The 22,553-nt window shown below is 39.1% G+C and overlaps 1 protein-coding gene and 1 long non-coding RNA gene across 2 annotated transcripts; both read right to left on the reverse strand.

Annotated features, from left to right (window-relative positions):
- Nucleotides 1–1,286: 1,286 nt before the first annotated feature.
- Nucleotides 1,287–7,912, reverse strand: LOC149692104 (uncharacterized). The gene is made up of 2 exons (XR_016382622.1): nucleotides 3,885–7,912; nucleotides 1,287–3,771 (listed from the first exon to the last, which is right to left on the reverse strand). It is a non-coding gene; the product is annotated as an uncharacterized LOC149692104 (long non-coding RNA).
- A 9,757-nt stretch (nucleotides 7,913–17,669) lies between these two features.
- On the reverse strand, nucleotides 17,670–19,772 carry LOC149692105 (kelch-like protein 40). The gene has a single exon (XM_089868806.1). The coding sequence runs from the start codon at nucleotides 19,418–19,420 to the stop codon at nucleotides 17,711–17,713; it is 1,710 nt and encodes a 569-aa protein (XP_089724932.1). The 5' UTR covers nucleotides 19,421–19,772; the 3' UTR covers nucleotides 17,670–17,710.
- Nucleotides 19,773–22,553: the final 2,781 nt, after the last annotated feature.

The following is a 22,553-nucleotide window of genomic DNA, read 5'->3' on the forward strand; positions in this document are numbered from 1 at the left end:
TTGCTTTAGCCCATTTTTTTTATTTTGGTAACGCCTCCTTGGGCTCCATTTCATTCATATCTTCAGACTATTATATAATCATGTATATAATACGAATTTTTAATCGTGTTTGGTTTATTTTATGGTATATACAACGGTAAAATTGCAGTTATAAGGTTAAAAGAATATTTAAATTGCTGCCGTGAAAAAACATTCAAAATGTTTAATAACATTTTTTACAAACAACGAAACAACAAATTAACAGGGTTAAATAATTGCATAAAATTGTCTAAAAACAATTTCAATGAGGGAAAATAATTTAAAATATTGTTTTTGAAACAATTTTGAATTGGAAAAACATTTAAAACCAAGTGAAAACAAAAATTCGACTTTTGCCCCTTGCAATCACACTTCACTTCGAACTGCGGTGTTCTGCCGTTGAGTCACTATAGCAACGCTCCTGTACAAAAGATATTATTATTATTTTTTTTTTAAATATTTCCAAATTAGAATAATTTCAGGCAATATAATTATTCCGCAACTATTATTGCGATTGAATATTGATGAAACCGACATCCATTTGTTTTCCCAAATAATCGTTTAAATCCTTTACACGACCTCCCAATTTACATTTTAAATCAATAACCTTAACGATTTGTTATTTACATAAATTATACATTCACTGAGCTTCTAAAGAGGGGGAAATGCGCTTACAGACTAATTATATTTGCTAATTACTCTTCAAATAGGGACTAATTGTATTTGCTTCTGTTAACTTTAATGGGTTATATCGATTTCGATTGGTAAATTATTGCAGGTTGACAATATTTTTATTTACGTTTATCCGTTTATCAGTTTAACATTTAAATAGCTGGAGGTGTGGTATTAATTAGCGGTTACGCTCACTTGTTTCTTAATTATTGAAGGTGGGGCTGTGTTTGGAACATTTTTGTCATTTGGAGTATTTTGTAATTTTATTATTTTATTTTTTTAAGTTTGAAAGGGTTGAGAAATGTTAAACTTTAATTAACCCTTAGGTTTCATGGCAAGTTTTCGTTTTAAGGTAACGAAAGTTGTGTCGCCTTTCATTCGGATTTAATTACTTTAATTTCGTTAAATATAAAAAACGATCTATGTAGGTTTTGAATTAATTTCAAATGATGTTATTTCAAAATAACGCCCTAATTTTTATTATATATATTGTAGAAGTATTTTTTTTTAATTTTTTTTGGCAGTAATTTGAAGTTTAAAACTTCGCGAAAAATCACAAAGTAACAGGTATAAATTTAATTAAAAAAAATTTAGTATAGTATAAATAATTTCAAGAAATGAGCTTTTATAATTATACAATGCCACTAGAGATATATATACGTAACCTTAATTAAAAATAAGTCACGCATTCGTGTTTTTAGCTTCAAATATCGTACATATACTTAAATAGACAGTATGATTATCCAGTATATTTTTTTTCTTCTTCTTCTTACATGCTTCTTATTTCAAATTAATTTCTCATATCTCATTTTTGCTAGTTCATAGAAAAAAAATCGCCCTAAGGAAAAATACAATATTTTTTCAATACACAACTAAGCCCAAAAATCTAAAGTATATAAACGTACACTAATTTATTCGGGAAGGTATCTCTCGACTTTTATTCAACTTTTGTTAATCACTTTCGACCATGAAATCAGGGGGGATGGAATTCCCTCTTCCCCCCGAAACCCTATCAACTAAAAATCTTCTTGAATGCAAAAAGATACTAGCTCTGTTGAGTACTCGTCCAGCCGAGGAAGGAAGATTATTTGAAAAAAAAATGAACGCCTCTTTACTGTAGGAAAGTAAAGCTAAAAAATTCATTCACTAAAAATTGGGGTGCCCCGGGCGAAAAATCTTAAAGAAAAACGTGATTCAACTTAGTAGGTATATAATATTTAACCCCCTGACTGGCCGTTTTTACGCGTCCACAATTTCATAGCTGAAAATGTGTTGGATGCCTCTTACTAAGGGCCACCCTGGAGAGTGGATTCATTGAAGAAAGGTCACGGGATCAGACTTGAAATTTCGTCTACGCTATGTAGGAAATTATACCGTCTATGATATTCCTTTCAACAAACATTTATGCTAATATTGTGTGTGTGTGTTTAACCCATTGCATTTTAAAAAAACTCAATGAAAAACCATTGATACCCAACTATATGGAAATCAATATATTGAAGTTAACATTACTGGATTCGTGGAATGGAAAGTGCCAGGAGTAAATTAACTCGAATTAAGAAACCCGTTTTTCTTGGTCCATTTTTCCCATCAATTTTTATTTTGAGCGGCTGAAGTTTAGAGCAAACTCCAGCGCCGCAAATGGTAGAAATCGGAACTAGTGATGATAGAATGAGTAGTAGGAGAGTCGGTGCTCTAACCTTCCTAACATGGCGACTTTATACCATTATTGGTGAAATATTTTCACATATAGTACTTCTCTCCTTGCTTATTTACTCTTGCTGCAATGTAATACCTCATATTTAACTTTTAAGTCACATGCTATTCGGAATCTTACTTCCAATAATTCACTTCTGAAAACATAAACAATATTGCTATTCAAAACCAATAGAAGTTTATGGCGAAAATTTAATCCGGATGTTGTTGGTTTAGTCTTTCATAGACAACAATTGTTTAGGAATAGCAAATAATAAAACCTGGTCTTAAACGTATATTATATAAGGATAATTTACTCCCTCTCAAAAATAGCGCGTGTATTTTATATAACTTAAAAAATATATAAAAAATAAATAAATTGTGGAAATAATTTGGATGGAGTAGCCATGGGACTATAAGAAGAAATAATAGTTACGCCAAGGGAGGGGTGTTATGGTCATTTTTTATCATCTTGTAAAAAGCTGTCAGATTGCGCGCGTTGCCTGCATGCCGTATATAATACCTGTATTACCACCCCGAGTTTGCTCTATTTTGAAAGGTAAATTAATGATTTTGAAGATCATAACTGTAATTTTGATCATATAGTCATTTGGGATTGGGTCCTACTTATACATGGGAGGGAGTAAGAAAAAAAATGGCCCGCAGGGTACTTTGCCAACCATTATTGGCTACGTTTGGTTCTGCAAAAGGCACAAATTACACGTTAGGTCCAAGCTCTCATCAACTTGTCTATAAAAAGTTCTTAATGCGTTCCTAGAGCTGCATGCTACGGAACGCCAAGACTAGACGAGGATTCTTTCTTTTTTTCAATCTTTCACGATGTTTTTTTACCCCACCTGACTGTTAATCCTGGTTAGTTTGGTTAGATACTATCTTCGAGGGAGGTATCTCAGGGACTGGTCTGTCAGGTAACTGTGGTTTAAGTTCCGTCGTAACCCAAAACGCCAGGGTAATTGGTATCTCAATATAAAGACGTAGAGTTGGCGAAGGCAGGGTGGTCTCGTAGGAGGGGTTTTAAGCCCTCTTTTTTTTTGGGAAAATACCTCTATCTCTACCAAATTAGGGTGGCAGACCCGTCTTTATTCTCAAACCATGAGATGACGCCACTGATTGGTAATTTCTCTCCTCCTATGTTGTTCTTTTTTTTTTTTGCAATCAAGATTTCGAGATTTTTTTTTTGAAGTTTGAAATATCTGATCGTGTTCTATGATTTTTTTTTCTTTTGACTCCAGGAGTTCAGGTTGATGGACTTGTAGATATATCGAAGTTCTTATTTTCTTTTGAATTTAGTAGCATTTCCACCAAACCAATGTTTCAATATTTTCTGCTCTAGTATATTTTCTTATAAAGATTTTTATCTCGTATCTGAAACAAAGTAATTCATTTCAGAAATTGTTTTTTATCATTAAGCGCTACGGTACAGATATGTTTTGGTTTCGGTTTGATAGTAATCTCGAGAGAGTTTCTTTAACTCGTACTTTTAAGGGAAGAAATGATCCATCTTTCACGGTTTCGCAACCATTTTTGTTAAAAGAAAAATAACAACTAGGGAAACCTAACTTCTACCCCAAAAAAGTGCGGTCTATCCTAGCATGAACACGTTTCGCTATCTTTCAAAATCTACTGCTATAGATTTAGAATAGTTGAAAAATTTCAAGCCACATGTATCACCAATAGATGGAGTGCCCAAAAGAAAAAAAATTTTAATCTTTCATAGATGGAGTTAGCTACCAATACCATCTTTACACACTGTTCCGAAAAAAAAGAGAAATATAGGCGCGTGACATACTGTTCATCAATGGTTATTGTACCATTTACCTTTGAGGAAAGCTCCCGAAACATGGATGGCTCTCTCAACCGGATGTCCTGAGACAAAATAATACCAACAATTTGACCTAGAACTAAATCTACTAAAGACTTAAAGTCTATTTACACAAGCCCCCCAAATTATGGCTCAGCATCAAGACCTCCTTGTAGATAGATGATATTCCACCAACCAGAATGGTCTATATGCACAAAAATACCAATCAAATTAATTATTGGTCATGCAAATACTAGTGTACATAGGAACACGATACTAGCCTCTCTCCATTCCCCTTACTATTTCATTTTTAAAAGGGTTCAGATAGGCTAATAACACGCTACTATCTTTCGCTAGATAGAGCAAATAATATGTCAATTTTTGGTCATCATTCATTCAAAATTCCCTGGCTTCTTCCCCTTTGCCCCGCTCCTAGTAAATTTCCTCTTCTCTCTCTCTTTTTCTTGGAAGCCAATCTGAGGAAGAAAATCCCCCCGCCCCCTCCCAACCATCGCTTAAATACACCTTTGGCTCAGGTAGATCCACGGCTTAAAACTCTTAACACTTGCATTATTCACATAGACCAATTTTGTTCGTTGATTTATGATCCCTTTTCTTTACTTTTTTTTTCTTCTCCCCAAGCTGTTTCGTGGTCAGACATGAGTTATGCCACGAAATTACCCGCCTAGATAGCGGGTACCATCGTGACGTGGTAATGTGTTTTTAGCGGAGAGGAACCTCTTATACCAATTTAACATTTTTTACTTTTTTTTTCGTACGATTATATTCTTCCCCCTTACGCTCCTTCTACTAAATACCTTGAAGATCTTATTTTGCAATGTATCCCCTCCTTTCACCACCGCAATATGAATGAAAATGTGATGGTCTCGCGTGAATGCCTATTTTTTATGTTCGTTCAAATAGAGATAGTTGTGAGGAAGGCACAGGGCGATTAACTAAATTTCGTAGGCTATCATTTAATAGTATTGGCTCTATTTCGTTAAACGGTGTAAAATTTACCTCCCAGATGCTTAATTCCACTTCCATTCAATGTCACAATGAACACTTACGAAATAAATTTTTTACGGGTTTTAAAAATATTCTTTATTTTTATATCTCGTTTTAAAAGGAAATAAAAAACGTAATTTTCCAAGTATTTAGTTCTAATGAAGGATCTGCAGTATAAATTAATATTTTACCACGTTGCTTGAATTTTATCAACGATTTATTTTAATCATTAGTTTTAATTATCTCGATAACAAGATTTATAACACATGCAATCTTTGATTTAAAAAAGCCAAGGGCCTTTCTTCGAATTTTATATTAAAAAAAATATTTATTGGGGAAATGATTTAAAAATTATTTTCCAAATTTTCAGTATGGTACCTCCGGAAATAGGTTAATTAAAATCGCTAGTTAATTTAGTAGGCGGGTACCTAATAAACTTAGTAGAAATAAAGATTTTAACACGGGCAATTAGACGGTTAATTTTTAAGTATACCATATTCGCGTTCATACCCTTTAATTTAAATTATTAAAATTTTAATAGTTCACCAAGTAGTCCTAATTCTATTGGGTTATTGATCCAGATGCTAAATACTAATTTTTAGTAAAATAAAAGTGAGGGTAAGAATAGTTTCTTAAATTATCTTTAACGATATTATTAAGCGTTAAAAATAACCTAAGGTGCCAATATTATTTCAGGGCATTGAACAAAATGCCACACATGGAGAATTCTTTTGGAAAACACGCTATAGAGGTTTTTTTGGGGATTATTTCCAAGTATATGGGTAAAGAGGGGGTCCGATATGACTAATATATGCGAAGAGTTCTTGTTGGGTTCTTCTTGGTCTGTACGTAGTCTTCTTAGGTAAGGGACGATACGACATGAATAATTCAGCAAAACGCTTTTGGAAGAGGGGCGATTTTTACTCGAAGAGATATTTTGGAAAGAGAATGTCTTGACGTGACCATTCAACATTACGACTGCAGCCGCGCACCCTATTCGCCCCCGCTCTATTCTTTATATAAGACGTTTTCAACGAGCAATATAGGTCCCTTTCTCTTATGTCCACTGTATATAAATCTTGATCGAATACGAGCGACCATTATTGACTTTTTTCTTCCTTTCTTTCTTTCTACCAAACCAAGCTGGGCTCGGACTATACGGCCAAGTCTTAGTGGGCGGTACTGGGTGGATTCTTCGGCGTGTTTTGGCCGCCACCAACTCGAGGAGGCATTGACAACCCATTGTTTGTTCTCTCTATTTCGATCCATTCTCGTTGTTCCAACCGGCGAATTTGTTCCTACAACCTGAAATTCCCTTTATTAGGAAGGAGAAACTGGTGCTGCTGCTGCTGCTGGGCTGCAGAATACCACCATCAATGTACATAGAAAGAGAGCGCTGATCGCTTTTCCCATAACGGTTGCTGCCCAATTCCTAACGGAAGGGGCGGAAAATTGCCCTGTATTCTGTACAGTATAATGCCCAAATGTACCCGCAAATTTCGAATCGAACCATGTCTACCCTTACTCGCCTATAAGAAGGTATATCTATAAGATTAAACCATATTAGCCAATATTTTAGTTTAAACACACTGTTGGGAAAGTAAGTTGTGAAAAAATTTCAACTAAAATATAATTACACACAGTATCGTCATAACTCTTCAGGGTTGGGAGGAAGTTCATGAAAACGATATGTAACTTGAAATACGTGAAATGAAAGATTGTTTTTCCAGGCGTCTCTTGGACTGACCCGCTTTTAGGGCAAGCTTAACCATTAAATGACCATGCACGGAATCAGTACGAAAACTAACTTTGTAAAAAGGGAAGGAAGAGATTAGCCTTCGAATAATATTTTCTCCATGGGTCTTCGTCTTATCATTTCTGGTCTCTCTCTCTTTCCTCCATTCCTCCTCCCTTCTCTTCCGCGCGAATTTCCGTAACCCTCCGCGTTTTTCCCATGATGGTCCTCGTTTTCTATTTTTCTCTGTGGTCAGTGATCTGAAGCCGAAGGCTTCGAGCTACGTATACTGAGAAGCCAAAAGTTGCTTTCCCCGAGCAGTCCCTATAGTCAACTTCCGGTCACCCACGCGGCCGCATTTCCCTTTTAGAGAAAGAAAGGAAAAATAAAGGACCATTCTTTCAAGGGATTGTCATTTTTCCAGACTCGATTATCTGTCGCCGCCACTGCCTGTCGCAGATTGGACGCGATTATGACCCCCACTCCTCCCCTGCCTTACCCCTAGTGGCCTTGTTTTTGTTTCAGACTGATATTCTATCTCCCACGTGAATCGACTGTTTCAAACTACACGCAGTTTTCAGTTTCTTTTAGTTTTGGTTGTGTTCTCTAATTTTTAGTCAGACTCAGAAGGATAAGACTTTCTATTGTATTTTAATAGTAACGTTGAAACATGTCGTGGGAATCTGCAGGGCGCCGATTTGCTTGATTTTCCGTAATGGAACGCCGATGTTTACGCGATTAGGAGGGGTTTTTGGGACTAATTTCTTATTAGAGTGACGGTCTCCCTCTGGATGCATGGGTTGTATGGGAAATAGGACGAACGGCGTCAAAGTTTCTGGCTTCGGCTGCTGTTTGAGGTTATCCATCACGATTTAGTTTATACACGACCATACTGCACAAGGGAATACATAAGCGTTTACTAAATAAATGTCTTCGCAAAAAGAGTCATTACGGCGCTGATATTCCCACCCTTCCCCACTTATACCCGCTTAGATTAATGCGCGAGAGCAATAGTTCGCGCGGTGGTGCCAGAAAGATTTCCACAGACTAAACGAAATCCTTGCTGGCGCGAGGTGCAATACGCTAACGGATGGCATTGTGATTACTTTTAACTGGTATAAAATTAGACGAATTTAGGATCTGGATGAATAGATAGATGAGAGGGGGATGGGTGCTGGCAAAAGAGGATCCGTATACGCTGCATGGCCGCAAGGTGTTGATAGAAAAAATACTTTGGGGTCATTCAATATAAACATTTGCGGATATACTTTTCTTTTACCCATCAATTACAATATTTAAACCATTTCCCGACAAGTTGATACGAAAATAGTTAAGCAAATGGACCCCGTATCATGTTTAGAAGTCGTCTATTATATCCCACTAAATCCCCTCTTTCCCCAATTTTATAGCCCTCGGGAAAGGGCATGTACGTTAGGTTTATTGATGTAAACGTGAGTGAGAACTGCGAGGTGGCTGAATGATCACTGAAGTAGAAGCAGCGGTAAAAGTAGGCCTAGTTAACTATACAGTTTGGCAAACATAAAATCACATGATACGCATTTACATTTTTAAATACAAACAGATAATTTTTTTAAAATTTGACTTTATCAACTTGTTGGCTGAACATGGCGCTGATCGTCTGGGCAGAGGAGTTTTATGTTTATTCTAAATTGGCTTTACTTTTTATACGTGTGTATTCCAATTTACAACTTTTACCACTTTCTTTTCCATTTCCTGCCCAGGAAGGAAGGTACCCCGTTAATTGAATTTGGCCGCCTGGTGGACAGCGTCTAAAGTTTTGGCGCGGACCACCTGCCAGTATATAATCCCTTTCTCATTTTCCCTCCTCCTCCCTTATCTCTCTCTCTCTCTCTCTCTGGCAAAACTATAGCTAGTCTCTTACGAGAGAACTATTATTTCCTCGTTCATCATGTTCTAGTTAGTCGATCCCCGCGTAATGCACCTTTCCTCCACCGCCCTAAATCAATTTCCTAAAGATTCGAAGGTCCCTCGACGAGGATCGTACCACCCACCCTCTTCCTGCGCGCTGCTGGGAAATACGCCAAGGCTTAACCCCTGGTAGGTCACTAGTCAATATTGCTACGGGAATTTTGCATTCACCCTTTCAAAGAGACGCCGGTGCTCGAACTTATTGAATAGGCAACCACGAAATTTGGTTTACGTTTAATCGGTTTAAAACTTCAACAAAACTTTATAAGGACGTGGTCCTTGAAAGTCCAGTTATAACTTCAAAGTCGCGTACTTGAAAATGTAGTAACTCGCATAAATTTCTAACTTTTGATCTTCATTTATTATTTGTGAGGAAACGTCGCGTATTAGTTTATTAATGACTTGATATGGCCTATATTACGCCTAAAACTGACAAGTGACACTTCGGATGTTTGGTCTACTTTATAGGTTTCCCTATGATTAAGACGCTTTTGTACGATGGTCATTTATAAAGGAACCATTAGACGGGGGCTGATCTCCCTCGCTTACGGTTTCAATCATCCACTAACCCTTTTTATACTCCTTTTCGTAATCTACTCTTTCCCCACCCCTCTCTGCGCCTCTTGGACGTTCAGTAACGTGGACATCCAACATCCTCTCTCTTTTCCACAATCGCCCTAAAAGGATGAGACTGGGGACTGAAGGGGAAAACGGAATTTAGCCGCTCCGATAAAAACAATTAGGGTGTACGCCTGGAATGTCCAACGGTAATGGAAGGCCGAAACAAAGTGCGCCCAGGTCACGAGGTACACGCCAAACGCCATTCCTCTCGGCGTTCCGGCAACTGTCGTTAGCGTGACTTTGTCTAGTAGTAGGCCAAACTTCCCCTCTACCCTTTCTCTGTTCTCTAGAACCTAAGGGGTAAGACGTGGAAAAACGTTAAAACTACGTTATTAATTAGAATTTTTATCGCTTCCAAACCTCTTCAGGAGTTTGAGTGTAGTCGTGTTCTAAATATTAATCAAATATGAATGAAGTAGTTCAAACTGTCCTGATAGAATCAAAATGTCACCGGTTTCTTATATTTATTGATATTTTGGTACATTTTGAGAATAGTCTTTATTGATCTCATTCACTAAGCCTAAAAATGTCAATACATTACGCTGCTAGAGATTCTAAAACATTGCTTTCATTTCAAGGAACTGACGATAACGATAGAAGCCGTCGATCTCTCTAATCAAGTTTATGACTCGTTTATCGAAGAGCGTCGCGTCGATGGCGTCGGCTTTTCGTCACGCTGGACAGGAGATGGACAATACTCAACCGCCCCGGCGATAGATCCTCTCCGGACAATGGTGAGTCCAGAACCTTTAACTTTCTATGCCGTTTTCAAACCAGAAATGGTCAGTAGGATAGCGTGACAGAGCCGGTTTCCTATTCAACCAGCGATGACCTCTCGTACCCTGGTCTATCGCCGGCATGGATTTTATGTAAGGCTCCTCCATCCCCCCTTTATTTTGGGCTCTGGACAATGTCCGGCACTCGGGAGTGAGTCGCCGCTAACCCGTTTGATTTATGCCTCTTCCCGCGCCCTTAATGTATAGTTAAAGTTCGCTGACCACTCACAGAATCTATTTCTTCCCCATCCCTTACCACCCCCTTTCGGACATTTTATTCGACGACCCCTTTCTTTTTCGAACGGGCCGTCGACGCGTCCGAAAGCTTTCCCAATGATTGTCCCTCTTTTAAGTTATCGAGCGTAGACACGTGCGTTAGATTTTACCCCTTCTCTTTACTCGATAAATGACCAGTGTCCGAAGCCTTGGGCCGAAGAGTCTCAACTTGGGGGATGTTAAGAGGGGGAATCACTGGCCGGTAATCAACAGTTTCTACACTGGCTAATTTAACCGGGCCCGAGTTTTGTACGCTAGGGTGATGATTTAAAGCGTCAAGTCCGGCGTTGTTTTTCAAATTGAGATATGGCGTGACCGATAAGCATTTGCCCCATTCTTTTCCAAGTTCGACCAACATTTAGTGTTTTAGACGCCAGTAATGAGAATATCCCGTTGTTTTGGCGTGTTTAACAACATTAGCCCTAACGCTTATTTTTCGAATTGTCAGTGTTTACCTTCGTGATTTTTAGGCGTTGCGTTAACTGTTTTTAACATTTTCTCTTCCGTCCGTTTTTATTCTTTGTCCGCGATACGTACTCAACGCGTGTTGTCTCCCAGAAAAGTATAACATTATCGGTTTTTCAACCTGCGTCCCCCCCTTTTCCATTTTACCTTTAATTTACTCCCTCACTCTGTAGTGTATTTGCAGTTGCGCAAAGAATACTTTTTTAAATTACATTTTGAAGAGAACGTAAAATCGTTAAGGGAATAAGAGCCGCTTTGTACTTGGGATTATTCGACAGGCCACAAAGTTTTCTCCTGGTAATTTAATCAATTTGATTAACAACGAGCCGAGCGAGAATAAAGTGCTACACGCGAAATCGCACTCAAGAACATTCGAGCTTTTAAGGCCGCTTATTTGTTCGCTAACCTCTCAAAATGTTCACGCACAAACGTCCTTCCCTCAAAATATTGACGTAGGTACGCGCGCTTCACACGTGTATTCAAAGCTCGTTACAAAGTAAATTTTAAAAATAACATACATGTTTGTTCGTGATTGTGTTCCCGAATGTAATTGAGGCGAGAGGATATCAAAACAAAACTTTTATTGACAGTAGAATTAGCTTGAAATTATCATAGATTGGAATATTTTTCACTTTTAAATTTACTGAGTCGAACGAAAGAGGTATTTATCGATTGGCGTCTTGATCGCGACTGAAAAACTTTTTCATTGTATTTTTTTGCTAGGGAATTTTTACCTGAGTCATTTTATAGCCCCCGGGCATGCTAGTGCCAGGAGGGTTTCTTAAGCCCCTGTTGGGCGTGGATATTTGACGTGATATATGAACTATAGGACAGGTTTACAGTGGTTCGAGAATAACAATTTTTAGAGTTAAAGCTTTAGGTTAGAGTAGGCCTGAACATTCCGCCCACCTTGAAATGTCCATTTCAAATTAAAACAATTAGAGTTTGAATTATTCTAAAGGAAGTTTGCAAAGTTTTTGAACTGGTCGCTTTAGTTCTTTATCTGTGCTAGTTTTCACGGTAACAACGCGCACTAATCCATCTGGTCCTGGATGTAAGTGGCTAATTCGGCCCATCCTCCACTTGGTAGGAGGTTGGTTCTCATCTTTTAGCAGAACAAGGTCGTTTACCGCCAAGTTGTTTTTAACGGCAGCCCATTTGGGCCTTTGTTGAAGTCTTGACAAATATTCATTTCGCCATCGTTTCCAAAAGTGTTGTAACAATTGTTGGCTAAGTTGCCACCTTGATAAACGATTGATTTTTTCGCCGGAAAGGTCCGGCTCTGGTATGGCTGTAAGTGCTTCGCCAATTAAGAAATGCCCTGGGGTCAAGGCATTGAGATCATTTGGGTCGGAGCTTAAAGCCATTAGAGGTCTCGAATTTAGACACGCTTCTATTTGGCATAGGAGCGTCTGCATCTCTTCATATGTTAGGTTAACGTTGCCGATCACCCTTTTTAAATGAAATTTGACGGATTTCACTCCAGCCTCCCAGAGGCCTCCCATGTGTGGAGCCGCTGGGGGGTTGAAGTGCCAGTTGATGCCTTCATTTGCAAACCATCCTGCTACTTCATTGTTGTAAGGGGTACTTTTGACCAATTTGAGGAATTCTCTCATTTCTTTGTTTGCTCCTATGAAGGTAGTACCGCAATCGCTATACATATCGCTGCATAACCCTCGTCGGGCGACGAATCTCTTTAATGCTGCTAGAAAGGCAGCAGTCGACATATCGCTGATAAGCTCTAAATGGATGGCTCTCGTTGTAAAGCATACAAATATCGCTAAGTAGGCTTTAAACATTTTGTGTCCGCGGCCCTTGATTACCCGTAGTAGGAAGGGACCCGCGTAATCCACTCCACATTTTTGGAATGGTCTTGCTTTATTAACTCTAGCAGGGGGCAGATCTCCCATCATTTGTTGCACTGTAGATGCCCTCTGACGAGTACATCTTACGCAGTTCTTGATCTGATATCGGACAGCATCTCGGACGCCAGGTATCCAAAATCGTCGAAGCAATCCAGTTATAACCAACTGAGATCCTCCATGGAAGCTTTTTTGATGCTCATGGTTGATGATCAGTTTAGTGAGGTCACTATTTTTTGGTAGAATAGCTGGATGGGCTTGATTCGGAGGTAGATTTGCATGACGTAGTCTGCCGCCAACTCGGAGTACACCATTTTGCCCGATGTACGGTTGCAAGGATAAAATCTTGCTTTTCGCAGGAATGGACAGTTTTCTATTTAGTTGATTGAATTCTTTTGGATAATGTTCCATTTGAACCACTTTTATCCAGTGATATAGGGCGCTGTCCAGTTCCTCGGCAGTCAAAGGTCCATGCTTGCGACTTAATTTGTTGCATGGTTTTGCATTGTGGATGAAGCGAAACATAACCGCTGTGACTCGTACAAGTGTTGCCAAGCTCGAATATGAGGAAATTAACTTGCAGTCGTATTGACATGAAGTGGTGTAGACTTTTATCCTTCGCTCCTCTAGTAAGCATTCTGGGGACTCTTCGACCACTAGAGTAGGTCCTGGAGTTGCTTTGTTAATGAATTCAGGCCCATGCCACCATAATGAATGTGATTGTAATTCCGATGCTGATATGCCTCGTGAAGCGCAATCAGCGGGATTAGAAGTCCCTGGCACGTGATTCCATACAGCAGTAGGTAGCCTTTCTTGTATCTGTGCTACTCGGTTAGCGATAAATGTCTTCCATCGATACGGGGGAGAGCGTAACCAAGCAAGGACATTTTGTGAGTCAGACCAACAATTGATCACGTGTGCCAACATTGTACCAGGCAGTGACTCTTTAATTAGAGTAATGAGTTTGGCTAGTAGTAATGCAGAGCAGAGCTCCAGTCTTTGTACATCCACGGTCTTCGTTGGAGCTACTTTTGTTTTCGCTGCGATTAGCTGGACTTTGACTTCTCCATGGATATTTGTCGTTTTCATATAGACCGCTGCTGAATAAGCTTTTTCAGATGCGTCACAGAATCCTTCTAGACTTGACAGCGTGACTTCAGTTTGCGAGATGTGGCGAGGAATTCTAATGTTTTCGATGGTTGCCAAATCATTTCGGAAAGCCTGCCATCTGTAGACTTGCATGTCTGGTAGTGCGTCATCCCAGTCCAACTTTTGTTTCCAAATGTCCTGGATTAGTATCTTGGCCCTAATTGTAACTGGGGCAAGCAATCCAAGTGGGTCAAAGATTTTTGCGGTATCTGATAAAATTGTTCTCTTGCTGATGATATTTCTCTCCGGGGGTGACGTTACTTCATAGAAAAACTCGTCAGTAGTTAGTTTCCAGTGTAACCCGAGAGTGGTTATGGAAGTTTCCTTATCACATAGTAAAGGGACTGGAATTTCTCGTTTTTCTGGCGCTACGGACTCAAGGAGTTTCGGTTCGTTAGACGCCCATTTTCTAATGTCCATACCAGCACTGTCAGCTGCTTCCAGGAGTTGTGATTGTAACTGTAAGGCGTCCTTGATAGTGTCGGCTCCAGACAGTAAATCATCCATGGCGAAATCTTTGGTTAATTTTTCGGCGGCTAAAGGTAGACTATCTTTGACTTCGATGGCTAGTTGCTGCAGTACTTTCGTTGCAAGATAGGACGCGGATGCCGTGCCATAGGTGACCGTTAGTAACCTATAGTTTTGAATAGGTTCTTCTGGATTCGGTCTCCATACGATTCTTTGAACTTCTGTGTCCTTAGGTTGTACCCAAATCTGACGGTACATTTTTGCTATATCTGCTTTTATGGCAATAGCATGTATTCGGAATCTTATCAGAATATTAACTAAGTCATCCTGTAGTTTAGGTCCTACTAACAGAATGTCATTTAGTGAAACACCATTAGAGGTTTTGGCTGAAGCATCAAAGACTACGCGAGTCTTCGTCGTGCTGCTTTTTTCATTTTGAACATCCAAATGAGGAATATAGCAAGTTGTTGAGGCATTATCCACGTCTTCTTGGGATTCTACCAGCTTCATGTGACCGAGACGTAAATATTCAGCCATAAATTTCTTATACTCGGTATACCGTTCTGGCTTATTTTGCAACCGCTTTTCCAATGCCTTGAATCTCCGAACTGCTATGCTCCTAGATTCTCCCAAGGTTTCTGGGGAATGCTTGAAAGGAATACTAACAATGAATTTGCCATTTGAATCTCTAGTATGGGTTTCTGCAAAGAGCTTTTCGCACTGTTCTTCGTCTGGCGTTAGTAGTCTTCTTGAGGGTATGTCCTCTAGTTCCCAAAACTTTTTGAGTTGCTCGTCGATTGAGCAGTGGTGACTAGTGATCTCAGATGCAGATGAAGGGGTGGCACTTTTTGCGGCACCAGATATTGCCCATCCGAATACTGTTTTGAACGCCCCTGGTTGGTTATTTGAACCTTTGTGTATCCCTTCTAGTACTATTTCGAGATAGACATCAGCGCCCAGCAGAAGGTCTACTTCTTGTGGGACATGGAAATTAGGATCAGCAAGTTTTAAGCCTTTGATGTGCTCCCAAGAGCTGAAATTGACCTTCATCTTAGGAATTTCTTTAGTTAACTTCTTGAGAACTAATGCTTCGATCTTGATGGATAGTTGGTCATCATACAACGATGAAATCTCCATATTGATTTTACTGAGTGCAGCGTTATCGCTTGACGCTCCTATGCCACTAATTGAGGTATTAGTCTTCTTTTGTGGCAGCTGCAGCCGCTTTGCACAGGCTTCGGTAACAAAACTGGCTTCTGAAGCCGAATCTAGTAAGGCTCTAATTTGATGAAAATGGCCGTTTCTATCCTTGACTACAACTCGGGCGGTTGATAGAAGGACTTGTGCATTGCTGTTTGCCTCTCGGGAAATATGAGATACGACTTCATGCTCAAAGTTAATAGGTGAGGTGCTTGTTTCTCTTTTAGTTATCGGAGAAGGATGATGAAGCAAAGTGCTGTGTTTCTTGTCACACTTTTGACAATTTTGGGACTTGCAATCAGGGCTAGCATGGTCAGGTCGTAAGCAATTGAAACAGAGTGCTTTCTTCTTAACAAGGTCCCAACGATCGGTAATTGATGCTTTGGCGAACGTGGGGCACCTGTAGATTGAGTGGCCTTGGTGGCAAATGATGCATCCGCGAGTACCCCTAGTATTTCCAACATGTGTTAGTGTAGTCTTCCTTGGCTGGCTAGACGTTTTGCTTTTGGTGGTGGTAGGGGTAGCTTGAGCTGCTGCAAGAGCTCTTGCTCTTTGTTCAAGAAAGTTTCTTAGATCGTCAAACGAAGGAGAGGTTGTTCCACCTAATGTCAGTTCCCATTGACGTCTCGATTCAGGATCAAGTTTTTCTTTTACGATATAGATCAAGATGGAATTCCAGTGATCGACAGGTTCGTTCAAGACTTTCAGCGCACGGATGCATTCCGACGTGGTGTCAATTAAGTTACGCAGCTCTGTAGCTGATTCCCGAGCCACTCGGGATTGTTCAAACAACGCTTTCAAATGAGCATCAATAATTTCGCGTGTGTTATTGTAGCGATTTAACAGAATGCTCCAGGCCTCGGGGTAGTTGGCGTCCGTAGTTGGAAAGGATTTGATAAGAAGCGCAGCTTCATCTTTTACTGATGACTTCAAATATTGAAATTTCCTAGCCGGCGTTAATTTTTGATTATTATGCACCGTTGCGACGTAGAGATCATGGAAGGATAACCATTCTAAGTAATTTCCTCCAAATGTGGGCAAGTCTAACTTTGGTAACCTAATGTCATCACTTGGTGTGCTTGTTTGTGTTACCGTTACTACACTCGCAGCTGCCGCGGCGGCTAGACTCTGATTCAGAGTGCTTGAGAAATATATTTGTAGATCTTCTAGTCTTTTCACTAGCGCGTTATATTCATCCTCGTGTGATGAAAAATCATCGGGTGGACAACTGCCCACTATATCTTGATGTAAATCATCCAAATCTGTCGTTAGTTTATCAGTTTTGTCAAGATATAGTTTTAAAGCGGCTTCGTTTAGCGGTTGAATATTTGCTCCCGCGACTACCGATTCAATTCTCGTAATTTGGCCCTTAATTGACCGTCTCTTATTTAATAAAGGATCCATACTTAATAGTCTTACTTGATTCAAAGTTTGATGTTGATTGAGATTCCACTACGCATTAAACACAATGTCCACGTATATAAATATAGCCGGTCGCGGTTATGCACTTTGGAATGGAAAGGTACATACACAGTTTTTCGCACTTGATCCGGCTCGACGGACCATTTAATGTTCGTGATTGTGTTCCCGAATGTAATTGAGGCGAGAGGATATCAAAACAAAACTTTTATTGACAGTAGAATTAGCTTGAAATTATCATAGATTGGAATATTTTTCACTTTTAAATTTACTGAGTCGAACGAAAGAGGTATTTATCGATTGGCGTCTTGATCGCGACTGAAAAACTTTTTCATTGTATTTTTTTGCTAGGGAATTTTTACCTGAGTCATTTTATAGCCCCCGGGCATGCTAGTGCCAGGAGGGTTTCTTAAGCCCCTGTTGGGCGTGGATATTTGACGTGATATATGAACTATAGGACAGGTTTACAGTGGTTCGAGAATAACAATTTTTAGAGTTAAAGCTTTAGGTTAGAGTAGGCCTGAACAATGTTTATTCCCGTGTTATCCTTTAAATACATAAATATTAACTTAGCTTAAAATTGCCTTAAGAACACTTTATAATTATTACCAAATAAATCGTCTTTGATCAAAGGGTCTGGACCACGAGAGTAACCTAATGTTTCCATGTAATCTTCCTCAGTATGGTACAAACATAAATAAACGTCTTGAGGTTCGGTATCGTCGCGAAAACCTAACACAATTCCCTCTGGAATGGTTAACGCGTCTAAAACCGTGCAAGTTTGACGAAAGCTGACTTTACTTAAGGGTAGAGGGTTCTTACTTTGAGTATGCAGATGAATTCTTTGTAATCCCGGGGAAGCCCCTTTTTCTGTAGAAAACATGTACAGGGTATTGTCCTTAACTGCCAACTTAGGATTTTTAACGTACAGCGTCGTATCGTACGTGGCGAATGTTTGACTCGTACAACTATACCTATAACATTTGTTCATGGGTGTACCGTCCTTGCTTTCTCCACCAGCTATGTAAATTGTTCCATCATTTTCTAAAATTGATGGGGAACATAAAGAAAATGTCCCAGCTTCGTGGCCGACCCTTGGCAACCATTGCCTAAACTTGCGGTCGTATTGGTAAATGAAGGAAGTTACTTGATTCGGTTTTAGTTGCTCGATTCCGCCTATAAGGTAAAGAGACCCCAAACTAATCGTGACTCCAAAACGAAATTTGTTGTTTTTCAATTCGAGTACGGGTGTGACAATTTGCGAGCGAAAGTCGTAGGTCGAGACCTTTTTGTTTCCGAATAAATATACAACGTCGTTTACCAGAACTATTTCTTGTATCCTGAAGTTGATCAGAAATCGATCGATTTTCCAATTTAAAGAGTCAATGATTTGCACGTCGTTTTCGCCATAGTCGACTACTCGAAAGGCAATTCTTAGTTGGGTCATCCTCGCCTTTTTCATGTTTATTTTTTTCCTCAGTATATCCACGACTCTTTCTTGCGTACTTTCTCCGTCTTCCGCGTCTTTAAATAGGTCTCTAATTAAAAGTATGCGATTTTCCAGCGCGGATGGAGGGATATTTTCTGGATTTACTCGCGAAATTAAGTACTCCGCGTATTGGAGACGATCTTGGGGGTTGTGTAGCAACCATTCCCAAATGATCTCCATCAAATGATGCTCCTCTCTGATTTGACTTCGGAATTCGTCATTCTCCAGTGTTGTTCGTAACACATCGTAAATCACTTCCGATATGTCTTTTCCAAGGGGGAATGTGGATAAGTACTCGATTGTAAACTTCATCAGGACTTGATGTACTATGTTCTCCAATTTTAAATGGTCTGCCAGTTGGTATACGGCGCTAATATCTTCCATTTCACGCCAATGACCCTCGAAGAAAATCTTACATCTTTGAAAGAGTAAATCGACGCAAAACATGTCCGATGCCATTATTAAGTCTTTCACGTTAAGGATAGTCAAGTCAATTTCTTTTCCGTAAAGAAAATCGAGCATCACTTCGAAAGTGTCCTTACTGACCCCTTTGAGTTCGATATTGTGTCCATCGGTTAACGGGCTATCGAAGAGTTTAACGAAGTATGGGCTGGATATTTTTAATATCAGTTGATGGACGTAGTAGGTTTCTCCGTCCACTCTTAGAACTCCGTCGGTGAACACTTTATTTGTCCTATCCAACATGAGTTCTCTCATTATAGCCAAACTATTCAACATTGGTGGTTTTTTGCGCATTACTCCGGTGCAAATATCCTTGTTCAATAACGTCTTCATTTGGAAGTGATCCGATAGGTGAAAGCTCTTATAACATTCAACGCACTCGAAAAACAAGATAAATATGCCTGTACTAAATTAAACATACGCGTTTCTACGTAATGCGCAAGCATGGATAGATAACCTTATCTGCGAATTTTACGATAACGTGGTAAATGTAAAGTTAAGGTTAATTTTGTCTGCGATAAACTTTGTTTATTGGGCGCCGCGTTTATTGCGAACTGAAAATTTCGCGCCGTTAAGCAACAAAAAATTACGATAAAGCAATATTAACTGGGACATACGTTATGTATGATTGAATAAAAATAGAAAATTGCTGTTTCAGGCAGCAAATTGTCTCCATTTCAGCTAGCTCATTTTAAACAAAACTCTATTCTTCTGAACTAAGTCGTGTTATCTAATAACACGTACCTAAAACTGGAGTGCCTATATAGACACCAGTTTAACTTAATTCGATTGACATTGGTCTATACGATAGAAACTTCCCATCCTCAGCAAGAATCCAATTTATCCCCGAAAACGTTCCGCGAGGCTCTTTCTTTTTTAAACGATAGATTTTTTTTCTTCTTCTCGTCATCCTTAGCTTTTCTTCCGCCTTAGGTGATTAACTTTACCCAAAGAATTAACCACGCCAACGGTGGCGCTGGTCTCGCTTTAGGCGCGGAGGATTGTTACCAATTCCGAAACGGAAAGTTTGTTTTAGCAGCCCTTGTTCGTTTTGGGCCCCTCGTTACGTGGTTAGAAAATTTCATCGTCTTGGACTTCCTTCCCTCCGTTCGATACACGTTCAATTGTTCCGAAAGGCTTTTTATACCACCCATTCTACAGGAACCACCGCGACAACGGGCTTCTCGAAGCTTCATTCTCTAACCTTCAACCTTCTCCCCCACCCATTCTTTTGCCAAAGTGGGCAAACTAAAACATGGGAACTTTTGGAAAGCTTGGCGCGTTGCGACGCAAACTGAATTAGCAGTTCACCCCAGGGCAATCAAGGTTAGTTTTCGGGGCAACGCCGTGCCACCAAGTTTGAAAAGCAACACTAGGCGTCTCTTTCTGTTATAGAGTTTTCTAGAAGTGAATGTCATTTTAGCCCCTTTCGGCGTTTTCCATCCTTGCTCAAACAGTAGCGTCCTCCATCGGTTACCTCGTCACCCGCCCTCTCATTCTTCTTTTCCCTCAAACAAACATCGGATTAAATAGGGGGTCATCGGGGTCGGGGACAAACTCTCGAAAGGGGTGCTCCATTATGGTCCATCCCCGTTTGCAAAGTTACAAAATATAGTAAGGTTGTACGTGACTATAATTAAACTTTAATGGAACTTCGGCCTCTCGGAATTGGAACTTGATAATGCGAGTTCAATGATTATCAGCTATACGTAAGCTATGTTTAATGAGTGGTCCCCAAAGTAAGAGTTGCGAATTCTGATGGCGTTCAAAGACAAAGGTGAAGTTTCGTATCGGCAAACAGACTTTTAAAATGAGGTGATTTTTGATAGAAGCATCGGGTAGGTTTTGCGTAACTATTTGATCATCTAAAGAGTCAAGTTTCAACACAATCATTTGTTTTTGAACTCCTTTAAAGTCTAGATTAATAAAACACAGAAGCCAAAATACCCTTTCATATATATATTACAATCTGCCAATTTGATTAAATTTGCTTATCCCATTCTTAATTGACTTTGAAACCTAGTTTTAATTTCAAAGATATTAGTCTCTTATCACCAAGAAGCGTTAATTTCCCGCCTCATATACTTTATATTAAACAGCTCCGCGTTTTATATATAGTTGACAAATTTTTTCAAGGGTCAAGAAAGGTTATTGCTACGCTGTCTTGTTGTCACTGATCCCGTCTGTCCCTTCTTATATAAGATCTTGTTCATTATGGTTTTTTTTCTTCATTTAAAGGGGCTAGCAGTTCTTTAGCCCAAATACGAGATTTCGGGGCCTTTTAGGGGTTACGGTTTACAGCTTCGTTCGCATTTACAGAGATATGGTTTTTCCTTGAAATTTATTTCCCCTCTCCCTTAAATTTAAAAGACCCAAGAGACGATAGCTTAAGACTAGCGCCTCTGATTAATAATGAGTAGTGAATAAATTTCCACGACTAATTGTCAAGGGAATCGCATTCGCCCATCTCGGGTGACGTCTTAGAGAAATGTTTACGTAATTTGATATACCCTTCTTAAGTTATATATGTATATACAAATGAAGACCGTTCGCATTTAAATGGGCGATGCAGGTTACATTATTATATAAATGAATTTTTATCAAATTTATGATGGATTGCTCAAATTTTATTGCTAAAAGATCTTGAAACTCTCCTGATGCTTGGAGATCTTTTTAATACTTACGATAAATTTCTTCAGTTTCTAACACGATTTATCGGTGCATATTTGATACCAAGTATGATATTTCTTTGAAGTCTGCGGTGAAAATATATCTTTATAAAACTTCAAAAAATGAATTTATTAGCCATCCTGAAACCGAATATTTCAAGCCGGTGATTATTATTTCTGTTGGAACTATTTTAATCTAACAAATAATCGAAAAGTTATACAAATTAAAAAATTTTACATAACCTTTCAAACTAATATATTGGTTGCTACAGTTATCTTGAAGCTGTTTAGATAGCATCAAAAATAAAATTGTAAAATCTAACCATGCAAAATGCTTAGGTAGGCATGCGTTCAACTCTCTTCAGTGACCAAGTATATGGTGTTATATATAAATATTTTTAAGAAACTGACCTTAATACCATGTGGCATGCGTACCTAGGTCTTTCAAGTTTAACTGGTGAGAAAACCACGTTCATTTTTCAACTTTTACTTTGAAATTAGGCTTAACAAGTAGACCTAGAAGTATTTGATACACATCAACGTACTTGTTTTTCTATCAATAGTGAGTCTAGGAACCTGATAGTGAAACACGTTGCGCCCTAAATGGTAGGATGCAATTCTTTTTCGTTAATTTTAAAATTAGCAAGAACTTGTACGATAAAACTTTAAATGATGTTGAATAACGTTTCCAAATCGAAGTTCTTCGTGTAATCACGTGTTTTTCATTCAATTTCTCGAAATTAATTATTAAATAAACGGTCAAATACATCTATAAACACGATTTAAAAACATTGGGC

The sequence above is a fragment of the Phalangium opilio genome, unplaced genomic scaffold (genome assembly GCF_054372755.1).
Source record: "Phalangium opilio isolate 3A_F unplaced genomic scaffold, DU_Popi_V2 ptg000024l_1, whole genome shotgun sequence".
Classification (NCBI taxonomy): Eukaryota; Metazoa; Arthropoda; class Arachnida; order Opiliones; family Phalangiidae; genus Phalangium; species Phalangium opilio.

What these genes read in the sequence shown, in the direction of transcription:
- LOC149692105 (XM_089868806.1), bottom strand. Translation starts at nt 19,420, where the DNA reads ATGAAGACGTTATTGAACAAGGATATTTGCACCGGAGTAATGCGCAAA.